The following is an 11385-nucleotide window of genomic DNA, read 5'->3' on the forward strand; positions in this document are numbered from 1 at the left end:
AAACAAAATAAATTTAAATATACAGTATGAGACCTATTAAGTCTCCTTAGCAACCCATTCATCAAATACAACTTAAAGAACGTCTTTGATCCAATTAGGTGGGGTTCATTCATCTATGATCTATCTTGTATTTTTTGTCAATGAATGTTTGAAGGTTCAAAATTCCAAATCTTCCACTTATGAAATTCGGAATTCTAACTTCTAAGTGGTGTTTCGTTATTTTTTTCGACTCATTTCTATTTGAATGTAATTAATTTTTAACTTGTAAGAGCATGCACATCAGTATACTCAAGATATTTAGTTAAATTAATCCAAAAAATTCTACTTTTACTAGTTTAGCTATCTATTATCTTCATATATATACATTAACCTCAATACTTTATTAATATTGAAATTTAATGTAGTAAGGATAGAGGCTCACTACATGTAGCGATTAGACTATCATATTTAAAAACTTCAGTTAATTTAGTGAGACTGGTGCATTGCACGCTTATTTCAGTTGAATTTAGATAAATTTTTGTTGAAATATTAAATTTGTGAAACTAATGTGAATGCTCTAAGATCAGTAGAATTTTTTTGAATCTAATTTCCCTTATTATAACTATTTAAAAACTAAAATTTTCTACTTATTATAACTATTTAAAAATTGAACTTTTCTACAAATTGTTAACTGGTGTCTTTAAAGTTGCACGCTAAAAAATATCAAATATTTAATTATCAATTGGGATGCACATTTTCACCTTTAAAAAAAAACATTTATTTATAAATTGGTAGTACACAGAAATAATTGTTTGAACCTTTAGTGATATTATAGTTCCGGGCAATACTTTTTTTTTTTTTTTTTTGGCTCTCAGATAGAATTCTAATCTAGCCTAATCTTAGTGTGTATATGTGAAAAATTCTATTCTGAAAACTTGAACTCCGGTCCTTGCCACTCCTCCACCTTCTCCCTCTCACACCCCACAAGCACTTACACTTGTGTGGAGTGACCATACTTAGTTTGGGCAATACTTAGTTTTAGTGCTTTAGGTGCAATGCATTATATTCCTTAATCTATATGTGATTATGTATAAACTGAAGTCATTTGACTTTTAGTTGACCTCATAATATATACAAGCTTTTGAGGGTTTGTAATTTTACACATCATTATTTTGTATATATTTATAATTGAATTTATGTTCTGCATTAAAATATATATCTTTTTTGATAGCCTGTTAGAATCGAATACATTGTATTTTCTTTAAATAGTATAATGAATCATAATAAATAAACTTATTAACTAAGATAATTATCAACTTTTATATTTAGACAAAAAATAAAAGGGAGAAAAAAATTTGTATTATATTAATTTAGCCATGTGGCACATTTCTTGACAAGTAAATAGAATAATCTTAATTTAGCCATCCATTCCACTTCAGAAAAATTTGTAATCATTTGATAATTGACTATTAAGCAAAAAATAATAGTTTTTTTTTCTTTTAGAGAAATGTTATGTATACAACATTTTCATAACAATTTATCTCTGGTGACAAGTTGTTATTGATGGTTAAAAAGTAATATTAGTGGTGGGTTCATTTAAAATCAATAATAACTTATCACTTAAAATTTGTTATGAAATGTTGTAAACGTAGCAATACTCTTTATTTTATGGCAAAGTATTGATAATATTTTTGTCTTGTGTTTAATGAGGTAGCTGCATTTATATTTATATATATAAGTGGTGCACTAATAAGTTCCGTTGAGCCTCCAAGAAATTGAAAATCTAAGGGACTGTTTGGATTTCAAAAAATGCTCACTCGTCACTCATTACTCATCACTCTAAACTCATCACTTATCACTGAAATTACCACAACTTCCTAAGGTGGCATGTTTGGCACTTGTTTCCAATTTTGATAACTCAAAAAATTTTACTTTTTGTGAGATCCATGGATTGACTTGGTGCAGCTTTTACTTCTTCTTCTTTTTTCCTTTTTTTTCAACCCCCAACACCCAAACGCACTGAACCCAATGAGGAAAAAAAAAAAAAAAAAAGAAGAAGGAACCAAGCCCAAACCCAACGTGGAAAAAAAATTAAAATAATAAATAAAATAATAAAAAAAAAAAAAAAAAAAGAAGAAGGAACCAAGCCCAAACCCAACGTGGAAAAAAAATTAAAATAATAAATAAAATAATAAAATTAATAAATAAATAAATAACCCAAACCTAGAAACCCAATGTGAAAAGGAAAGAAAAGAAGAAGTAGAATGGTCAGACCCAGCGTGAAGAAAAAAAAAAAAAAAAAAACAAACAAACAAACAAACAAATGGGATTTGACTACTCTTTGACTGTAGGTCCCTCAAATATGTGTGTATTTATCAAAATGTCATCATAACTCTGTTTTTATAACTCAAAAACACCTAAAAGTTGTTTTTAGTTTCCATAACTTATCACTCAAAAATCAGAAAATTAAATAATGAAAACAAAAACTGAAAACAAATCCAAATAAACCAAATAGCCGTAAGATCCATCAGTTTTGAGTTATGAGTGAGAAAAACAAAGTGATTGGTGATGAAAAACACTAAATCCAAACAACCCTTAAGTCTCAGATTTTATTCATGCATTATTCCATCAAATGATTTAAATCTACGGTATTTTTACTTTTTTTTTTTTTTTTTTTAAAGCATAGGTCTTGATCTAATAACAATCCTTGATTTTGAATTTTTAATGTGAATGCCATAGTGTTGTTGGTCTCCAGTCTGTAAATTCCAACAAGACGCTCTAATTATAAACGTTGCTGGCTTGAATTTTGTTAGTTCATTTCATTTCGACCATTTTATCTTTAATAAAATAATAGCACCGAGTTCATTCTCCAAAATTTAAAACCATAAAAATAAATTAGAAAATCAAATTTCCGAGAGATATTAGATAATACACCATTGGGTAACCCCTTTTGCGATATGGTCTACGTTTTAAAATTTATGTCGGGGCTTGAAATTAAGTAATAATCAATTATAAAAAGTAAACAAAATTAAGGGTGTCAAAATAAAACTTTAAAAAAAAAAAATTCAAAAAATCAAAAAAGGCTCTACACAGAATGAACAGCTTCATATACGATGCATTTCCCATACAAAACAACACAACTCAGCACTCTTTCGCTGACTGCTCCCACCATACAGAAGCGATAACTAAGAACAGCAAAATAGAAAGGCTAATGACTCTCCTATGGCCCTATATCAACTGCAACTAACATGTCTATTTTACAGTCCTCTTAAATCTCAAATATAACTCCAGCAAGTCCATCTCCAATTGGTAAAGCCAGTATCCAGAAAACTATGCCACCCACTCTGTGCCAAAGTCTGTGGCTTGTACTGGAGTTTCATCTTCAGTTATTTTTGTGATTTCAACAGTGAATTAGTGGACAGATCATTAATGCAGCAAGAGAAAAATGTACATCGATTAGCACATGCTGCTGTGTGCCTTCATATTCCAAGCTAAAACTTCTTTCAGTAATGCCCCCAAACTGCTGGCTGAAACATTCTCTAATGGTACAATAAAAGGAGAACGCAGTACCAAGTTAGGGGCCCTCAGAAACAAGATAGGCAAGATTAACCCAAACCAAACGATCACTGCTGATTTCCAAAACCTCACATATTATCGGAATTGTCTCCAGAATCTGGCATATCCTGGGGACTGCGTGTCTTAACTTGATAAACCTTCTTCACCTGCTTCTCACTGGTTCCCCAAGATGCAGTTTCTTGTTGTCTAATATGCATGCCACCATTTGCAGCTGGTGCTTTATTGATCCACTTAGGAGGTGGTGTTGGAGGCGCCCCCATGTTCTCCACAAACTGGTTGAGTAAGTTTGTTGAGTTTCCTAAATTTGGCATCCTCGATGACATCATTGCAGTTGGCCTAGTTGACGTCACTGCTGGTGGTCTGGTTCTCACACTTTCTTCTATTGCCAAAGCAGACACCCCAGTCCTCAGGTTGCGGATCTGATCTGGGTATTGTAATCTATCTTGTGTCCTCAAATTCTGTCTTTCACCTTGCAGGCCATTTGATGCAACGTTAAACCTAGGCCTAGCCATCATGCCTGGGAAATTATTGTGATGCCCATGATAATAATTTGGGTCTTCAGTAAAGCCTCTTTGGTACCCAGAGGGTCCAGCTGGCCTCGGTCTGTTGACCATATAGTTGCCTGGGAAATTTTGCCATGCTCCTTGCTCCAAATATCCAGAGGATGAATTGTTATTTTTGATGTTAAGTGTGTTCTTCACAAGACGATGTGCTGCTTCTCCCAGTAATGGACCAGCAATTGCTCCAGGGACTTGTGGCCTGTAAAACAGATGCATTACATTCAAAAACCAAAGCTCTTTAAAGGTAGTTTGCAATAACGCTGCAATAATTATACTATAAAGCATTAATAATGGCAATTAAATAGGAAAATAGTGGAAGCAATGCATGAAAGCAAAGAGGTCATCCAGATGCATCACTTGGATTCCCAATAAAAGAAATTAAAATAGAAAAATGAATATAAAGCTGATATTCTCTCTTCTATTTTCACTTATCCTAACCTAGCCCACAAAGGATGAGATAAATGACACAGTAACACTTGCACTAAGACCATGTAAATGTTGCCATGGCTTGCTTAAGCAAATACTTGCTCACCTTTCCCTCCCTTGGTGCCGCCGGAAACCATTGTCTTCATGCCACAAGACAGGGAACGGTTTAAGATCTATAGGTGTTAAAATCTGCAGATATAACAAATATAAAAAATTATAAGAAGCAAATATTTTCAAAAACATTAAATGATGATCCAGCACCTGAAACATCAAATGACCACCCCTGCAACATGCTAAGAGCATATAAGCAGGGAGATTGGTCTCCCATAACATCAATCAAACAAAGCAGTTTTTAAGAAGAAAAACTAATTCAAATTTTTTTCCATCATGCTATTGACCAGTAAGAAAAGATAAGCTAAGTGTTCCAATAATATCTTTTAAGCAAATGGTCAGGGTTAAATCCCTATGATATACAGATGAGAAAGATTCAAATTTTTTATACCCAACAACAGTATGCTCCATTTTCTTTCTTGCATTGGAGGGTCTCCCTCCAAAGGATCGCTAAATGAAACTTACTGGTCCTTTTACTTTTCTATTAAAATATAATTTAACAAGCAATTTTTCTGCAAGATTCTACAAACCTTTCCAGGCATGAGCACACCCTTTGGAGGTTCTGGAATGTGTTTATGGGCTTGAGGATTAAGATATGTTACATTTCTGCAATGCAAAAATGCCCAATGTGAGAAAAGTAACAAAGCTTTAATTTCTCAGACATATGAGGGATACTTACAAGACTTGGTTATTATCAATGTCTGCCAATCCACTGACAGGGGAAGGGACAATATAGCTGACACCATTTCTCTCACATAACCAAAGGTATCCATTCATTCCACCACTGCAAAAGGTCAACAAAGGACAAAGGTACTTAAACCAGTGCATGTGAATGATGGAAAATGATCATAATTCTTCAAACCAAAATAACTGATTTATAATGAGATCAACCAACCTAGCATTTGCATCAATTACCCAAACATATCTTTCACGTGGAGGCAACTGAGAATATATTCCGTAATAGTGAATTATATGTGAAGCCAAAGGATGGGCACGGTGGACATAAAGCAAATCAAGCATCACGCTATTCCGAAACTTTTCTTCATCCTGCATATAACAGATTGAAGATGAGCTCAGTTCAACATTCAAAACATAATAAATGATATTTGACAGCATGATTGTTCTTGTCCCTAGTTTATACTTCCTGTATACTTGGGTGACACTTTTTTGATATTCTAATAAAATTTTCTCATTGCTTATCAAAAAGATAATAATAATGATATCTGACAGCATCTAGGTTTGGGCTGCTAATGATGGCACTAATGATCCATAGATTATAGCTATCCTCCTTGCTTGAAACTACAGTTGGTACAGAGTAAGGTTCTAAAGAATCTATACTGACAATGCTGCCACAACCAGAGCCACAGCATATAAAGGGGTTTCGGGTGGATCATAAGAAATTAAATTGAGTTTCAATATGGTCAAATTCCAGTTAAGAAAATTAGCAGCATCAAAATAAATGTAAAAAATACTCAGTTTATCACCAGGACAAATATCAAGAATCAAATTAACAAAGTGAAGAGGATGGAAAAACATTTTTTCCCCATAAAATGGCTTAAGGTAAGTTGCTAAGACAACTCAAGAATCACATTGATCAATCTTGAGCAAAACTACAGCACAAAATCATTTCAAGAAGTTCATCAGAAGTTCAAAAATAAAATAGGAAAGTACTCCATATTTTCAGAAATGGTATGGCATGAATAAAATAAATTTTGAGAATAGCAAAAACAAATAAGTAGGTTCAACAACCAGCAGATAAATGAAAGAACTCATATGTCCAAAAATAGTACAAAAAGTCAAATAAATTTTACAAAAGGTCTTTGATGAGACAAATTTCCTCATCCCCAAACACATCAGATCCAAACTAAATAATGTGTCTCCTAACAATTCAGTCAAGAGTCTAATTATTATAGAGACCTAAAGGACTTAAAATTCATGGATTGCTTCTCTGTCCTTTAAGAGTTTAGTCTGTGAGCTTGTCAGTCAGCATACATACATACAAACATATCTTCTTCTTTTTTTGGATAAGTACCATGCATACATATCAAACTTCTTAATTCATTCCCTCAAATGAAATGATAAATTTCCCCGTTTACAAAATGTTGCACTTCTTTAGGCAGTCAAGAAAGTTTCACAGGAAAGTTAATGTCACGAAAATTTATTAAAAGTGAAAGGAAAAGAAAGTTATTTAAGCCTTGTCCCTTTGGTTTACAAGAGAAGTTCGTGAAAAGTCTAACTTTCATGTGGTGCATTACTCTTTTCTAGAAGTACAAGAATCTTAACTTTTCTTGCTAATCAAATGCATGAAGAATGAAATAGGAAAATTACATTTTGAACCCTATAATAATATATGGAGTGTAACAAATTAAACCAGTAATTTCAAAAGTAATAAAATAAAACTTATAGTTTCAAAAGTAACAAATCAAACACTGAGATTCACAAGGTAACAAATTAAATACTCAGCCTATATTAAATCCCAAACACAATGCCTCTACACTTAAATGGGTTGGGGTTTAATTTATCAGGTTTAATTTGTTAAACCCCCAAAACTTTACAATTTAGTATGAATATTTCCTAACAAAATAAAGTAAAGCAAGAAAACAATTTTATTTTCCATTATCCTTGCAACCAGATAAAAAACCAAATTGCACAATAATCTAATTATTAACACCCAGCAGAAATGCATGGATCATAAAATGATAAAAAATTAAAAAATTAAAAAAAAAATCATAATTTTATGTTTTTTTCTATATATAAGTAATCCCCTCTTCCATACCGTTAAAGTGCCTTCAACCTTCTTTGTTGCAGCAACCAACTTCTTCTCATCAATGAATGGCAACTTGACAACACCCTGTTTTCTCAACAAACAAAAAAAAAATACTCCCAATATAACTTACAATCACTTAATCAAATAAACAGAAAAAGATGTAAAACTACAGACACTACCTGCCATGCAAAGCGCTTGCCATTCATGTCAACGTCAAATTCTGTCCAAAAAGAAACCTGCTTAATATTCAAAGGAGAGGAACATTTTTCACAAGTTAAAATGCATAATGATCAATCTTTACCAGAAGGATAGAATTCAAGGATGGGTGATGACAGGTCAGTCATCAACTTTCTGTATTTCTCTGGCAGGGCACTTGAACTGTAACAAGAAAGAAATAAGCTTACCACCACAAAAGGCAGAAGAAAGAAAAATTACCAGATAGAAATTCTCTCTCTAGGAAAAAAAAAAAAAAAAAAAAGAAGAAGAAGACAAAAGCAAAAACAAATAGCAGAATAACAATTAATTTATTAAAACAAAAGCAAAAACCTTGCTGCAGGTAGGGTTCCCATGAGCTGATCAAAGGGTTTAAACGGCTCTCCCAAGAAAAAAGTTATTTCCAAATCAACAAGATCTTTGAGATCAGAAGCAAAAGGAGCATAATGGTATGGATAAAACCTGAAACAACAGTACATAGATGCAGGTTTTAACCAATAAACTATGATGAAGAAGATATCATACACCTTTTAGAATAAATAAATTAAGAAAATATCTTATGTATTACAGAGAGAGACTATTTAGCTGTTGCAGTTAACATAGCTGTAAGTAATATCTACAAGCTCTAGGCCAAAACCATAATAACAATAGGATCCATAAATTGCAAACATTTTCTCATAATTCTTCAATTCTAAAAAAGAACAAATAGCAATGACTTTCTAGATATATTCATCTTCTTCCAGGAATGACTCAATATATCTTTCACGCAAAAAACTCAGGACCATACATTCAAGAATATGTACGTGTATACATATGTACAGTCTAATAAAGTTTACTCTAATGGGATGATATAATATAGGCCAAACAAAGCACAAAATTTCTACTATCAATATAAACTAAACAGCCAATGAGAATTAGCTCAAACAGCACCTACTCCCTCATAGGAACAGGATGGAAGATGAGGTTGTGGGTTCAAAACCAATTAAGGGCATGTACAAATTATCAGTTTAAGGGGGAAATAACCCTGCACTGACCATTGCCAGGAGCAAACACCTTGGTAGTAATAACGGCAGACCCAACATAAACCTTCCACATACTTCAAAACCTGCAAAGAAAGTGGTCAGCAATGACAAACAAAGATGATTATGCAACCTTTAAGTGGGCTGCAGTGAAAAACAAAGATGATTACGCCAAAGATCACAAATATAAGGCAAATTGTGAGCAGATAAAACTCACCACATCTTTTCTAACTTCGTCAATCTCCTCCGGCTCTGATACATTAAATTTCTCAGCATAATACCTTTCCTTGTATCCAGGCTCCCCTAGCTTAACCTGAGGAAAGAGCAAATAACAATTAAAATATTTTACAATTCTCTAAACAACACCATTCTTAATCACTAATTTGTGTTTGTGCTTGGCTATTTTCTCCTCCATCTTGCAAGCCCACAATCAAGCAGAATCCAATTAAGACAAAGGTTATTGTGAAACAGCAATCCACCAGATGCATTTCAGACCAATGGAACAAAACAAACACTTACGATGTATAGAAAAAAGGGTCAAATGATTGGAATAAGATTGCTATTCAATGAAGGAAACCTGCATCTTCCATCATTCAGGCTAACTTAGAATCTCAGTGGGCAAAGATTTAAAGCATTTAAATTATCCAGATCATCCAAAATGAGAAGAAAAAAAAATTCCATGCAATTGATAATGGTAGAGAGAGGAAACAAAAGCACACATCAGCCCAGAGGTGGGTTATATGCTTGGAAGGGGTTATAGAGGCTGTGTTTGTTTCAACTTCAAACCACTTCCGGAAATCAATTTCCGGAAAATTGCTGTGTTTGGGTGCTTGGGAAAATTGGGTCAACGGAAATTGATTTCCCTTTGACCGAAAATAAGGCCAAAAACGGGTGAAATTGATTTCCGGCCTTATTTTCACTTCAAACCAAATTTTCCGGAAAAGAGAGAAAGAAAAGAGAGAAAGGAGCACGAACCGGAAAAGAGAGAAAGGAGCACCGACCCAGAGAGAGCACGAACCGGCGCTCCAAGCCTAGAGCCCATCGCCGGCGACCTTCGAACCACGAACCCACCAGTCGCACCGCGTCGGCGAGACCCACGAGTCCACGAGTCGCGCCATCGCACATCGTCGACCAGTCGATCGCGCCATCGCCCTCCTCGATCGCGCCATCGCACATCGTCGACCAGTCGATCGCGCCATCGCCTCCTCGATCGCGCCGTCGCACGTCGTCGTCTCCTCGATCGCGTCGTCTCCTCGATCGCGCCATCGCCTCCAAGCCCAGAGCCCATCGCGATCGCACCATCACACCCATCGCCTCCACGCTCTCTCTTCCTCGATCTCTCAGATTTTTTATTTTTTTTTTTTAATTTGATTGTTGTTGTTGTTGTTTTTTTAATTTGATTGTTGTTGTTGTTTTTTTGTTTTAATGAACTGATTATTGTTGTTGTTGTTGTTGTTGTTGTTGTCGCCGGAGTTTGGTTGTGTTGTTGCCGGAATTTGATGCCGGAAAATAGCATTTTCCTAATACAACCAAACGCATAAAAATATTTTCCACAACAATTTTCATAATTCAACCAAACACTTAAAAATATTTTCCTTTTCCGGAAAATAGCATTTCCGGAAAATACATATTTTCCGGAAAACGTTTTACACGAAACAAACACAGCCAGAGAGGAAAATAATACTGGTAGTTTTACAGTCATTCATTTACCCCACAAAATTCCAAGTAGGTCACCATTGACAACATCAAAGGGAACTCAAAAGAGGGATTTTCTAGAGATCGTCGGAAATGTTGACACTCTCAACATGATCACATAAGCCAATAAAACAATAGCCGTTTTCATTTCTCAATATTAGATGCCCATTTCATTCCCCCCCCCCCCCTCCTTTTTTTAGCGCCTCTAGATTTGTTAAAAAAAAAAAAATCATTATTGGAAAATTTAAAAATATTACTGTTGGGAGATTTAAAAAATATATTTGTTGAGAATTTGAAAATTATGATGAATGAAGGAAGATTGAAAAAAATATATATTAAAGAAAGAATATTTAAAAATGATAGAGAAATGATAAAGAATTTGTTGAAAAGTGTATTTGAAAAGTAGGTAGGCAAAAAGTAAAATGAATTGTTCATTCTTCAAACAGTATAAAAATTTGAAAAGGCTGCTAGAGATGCTTTATAATGTATGTATAGATTCAAATTTCTGGCACTTAAAAAAAAAAAAAGTACAAACCTTTTCAAGTATTTGATTATTCCCTCAAGTATATACAATTCTCCTGTTCCACACACATACACACCATCAAATCGAACACCTATGCTCACATATGACATATCTATGTGAAGCAATGGCAGTGTAGATCAAGTTCGGAGACTTGCCTGTACTCACACGGCAATGGAAGTGCAATATATGTCCTTTGCTGGGACTTTATGTGAAGTTAGCTTCATGGAATACATCCCAAATTATTTTGAATGATTGTCATCCAGGACTCGTTCTCTACCCCTAGCAGATCTTGTTTGAATGCCTAGGCTGTGGTTGTAGCTGTTATAAAGAAATAGTATTGTTCGCATTTGGGAAGCATCCTTTGTGCTTTTAAAGAGATAGAAAAAAGTTTTTTTTTTTCCCCAAAATAAATGAAGTATTTTGGAAATGCCAACATAACATTACCTAAATAATTCACGATAGGAGACACCTTTGCTTTGTTGAGGAAAAGAAGAAAGATCAGTATTAATTTAGTAG

At 34.0% G+C, this 11385-nt stretch overlaps 1 protein-coding gene across 1 annotated transcript; it reads right to left on the minus strand.

The window, feature by feature from the left end:
• Nucleotides 1-3065: 3065 nt before the first annotated feature.
• On the minus strand, nt 3066-10259 carry LOC111988968 (5'-3' exoribonuclease 4). The gene is made up of 12 exons (XM_065761943.1): nt 9627-10259; nt 8869-8964; nt 8667-8737; nt 7966-8094; nt 7721-7797; nt 7599-7639; nt 7429-7503; nt 5548-5699; nt 5332-5436; nt 5183-5258; nt 4648-4730; nt 3066-4314 (listed from the first exon to the last, which is right to left on the minus strand). The coding sequence occupies exons 1-12, from the start codon at nt 9960-9962 to the stop codon at nt 3624-3626; spliced, it is 1932 nt and encodes a 643-aa protein (XP_065618015.1). The 5' UTR covers nt 9963-10259; the 3' UTR covers nt 3066-3623.
• Nucleotides 10260-11385: the final 1126 nt, after the last annotated feature.

Source organism: Quercus suber, unplaced genomic scaffold (genome assembly GCF_002906115.3).
Source record: "Quercus suber isolate HL8 unplaced genomic scaffold, Cork oak 2.0 scaffold_435, whole genome shotgun sequence".
Taxonomy (NCBI): domain Eukaryota; kingdom Viridiplantae; phylum Streptophyta; class Magnoliopsida; order Fagales; family Fagaceae; genus Quercus; species Quercus suber.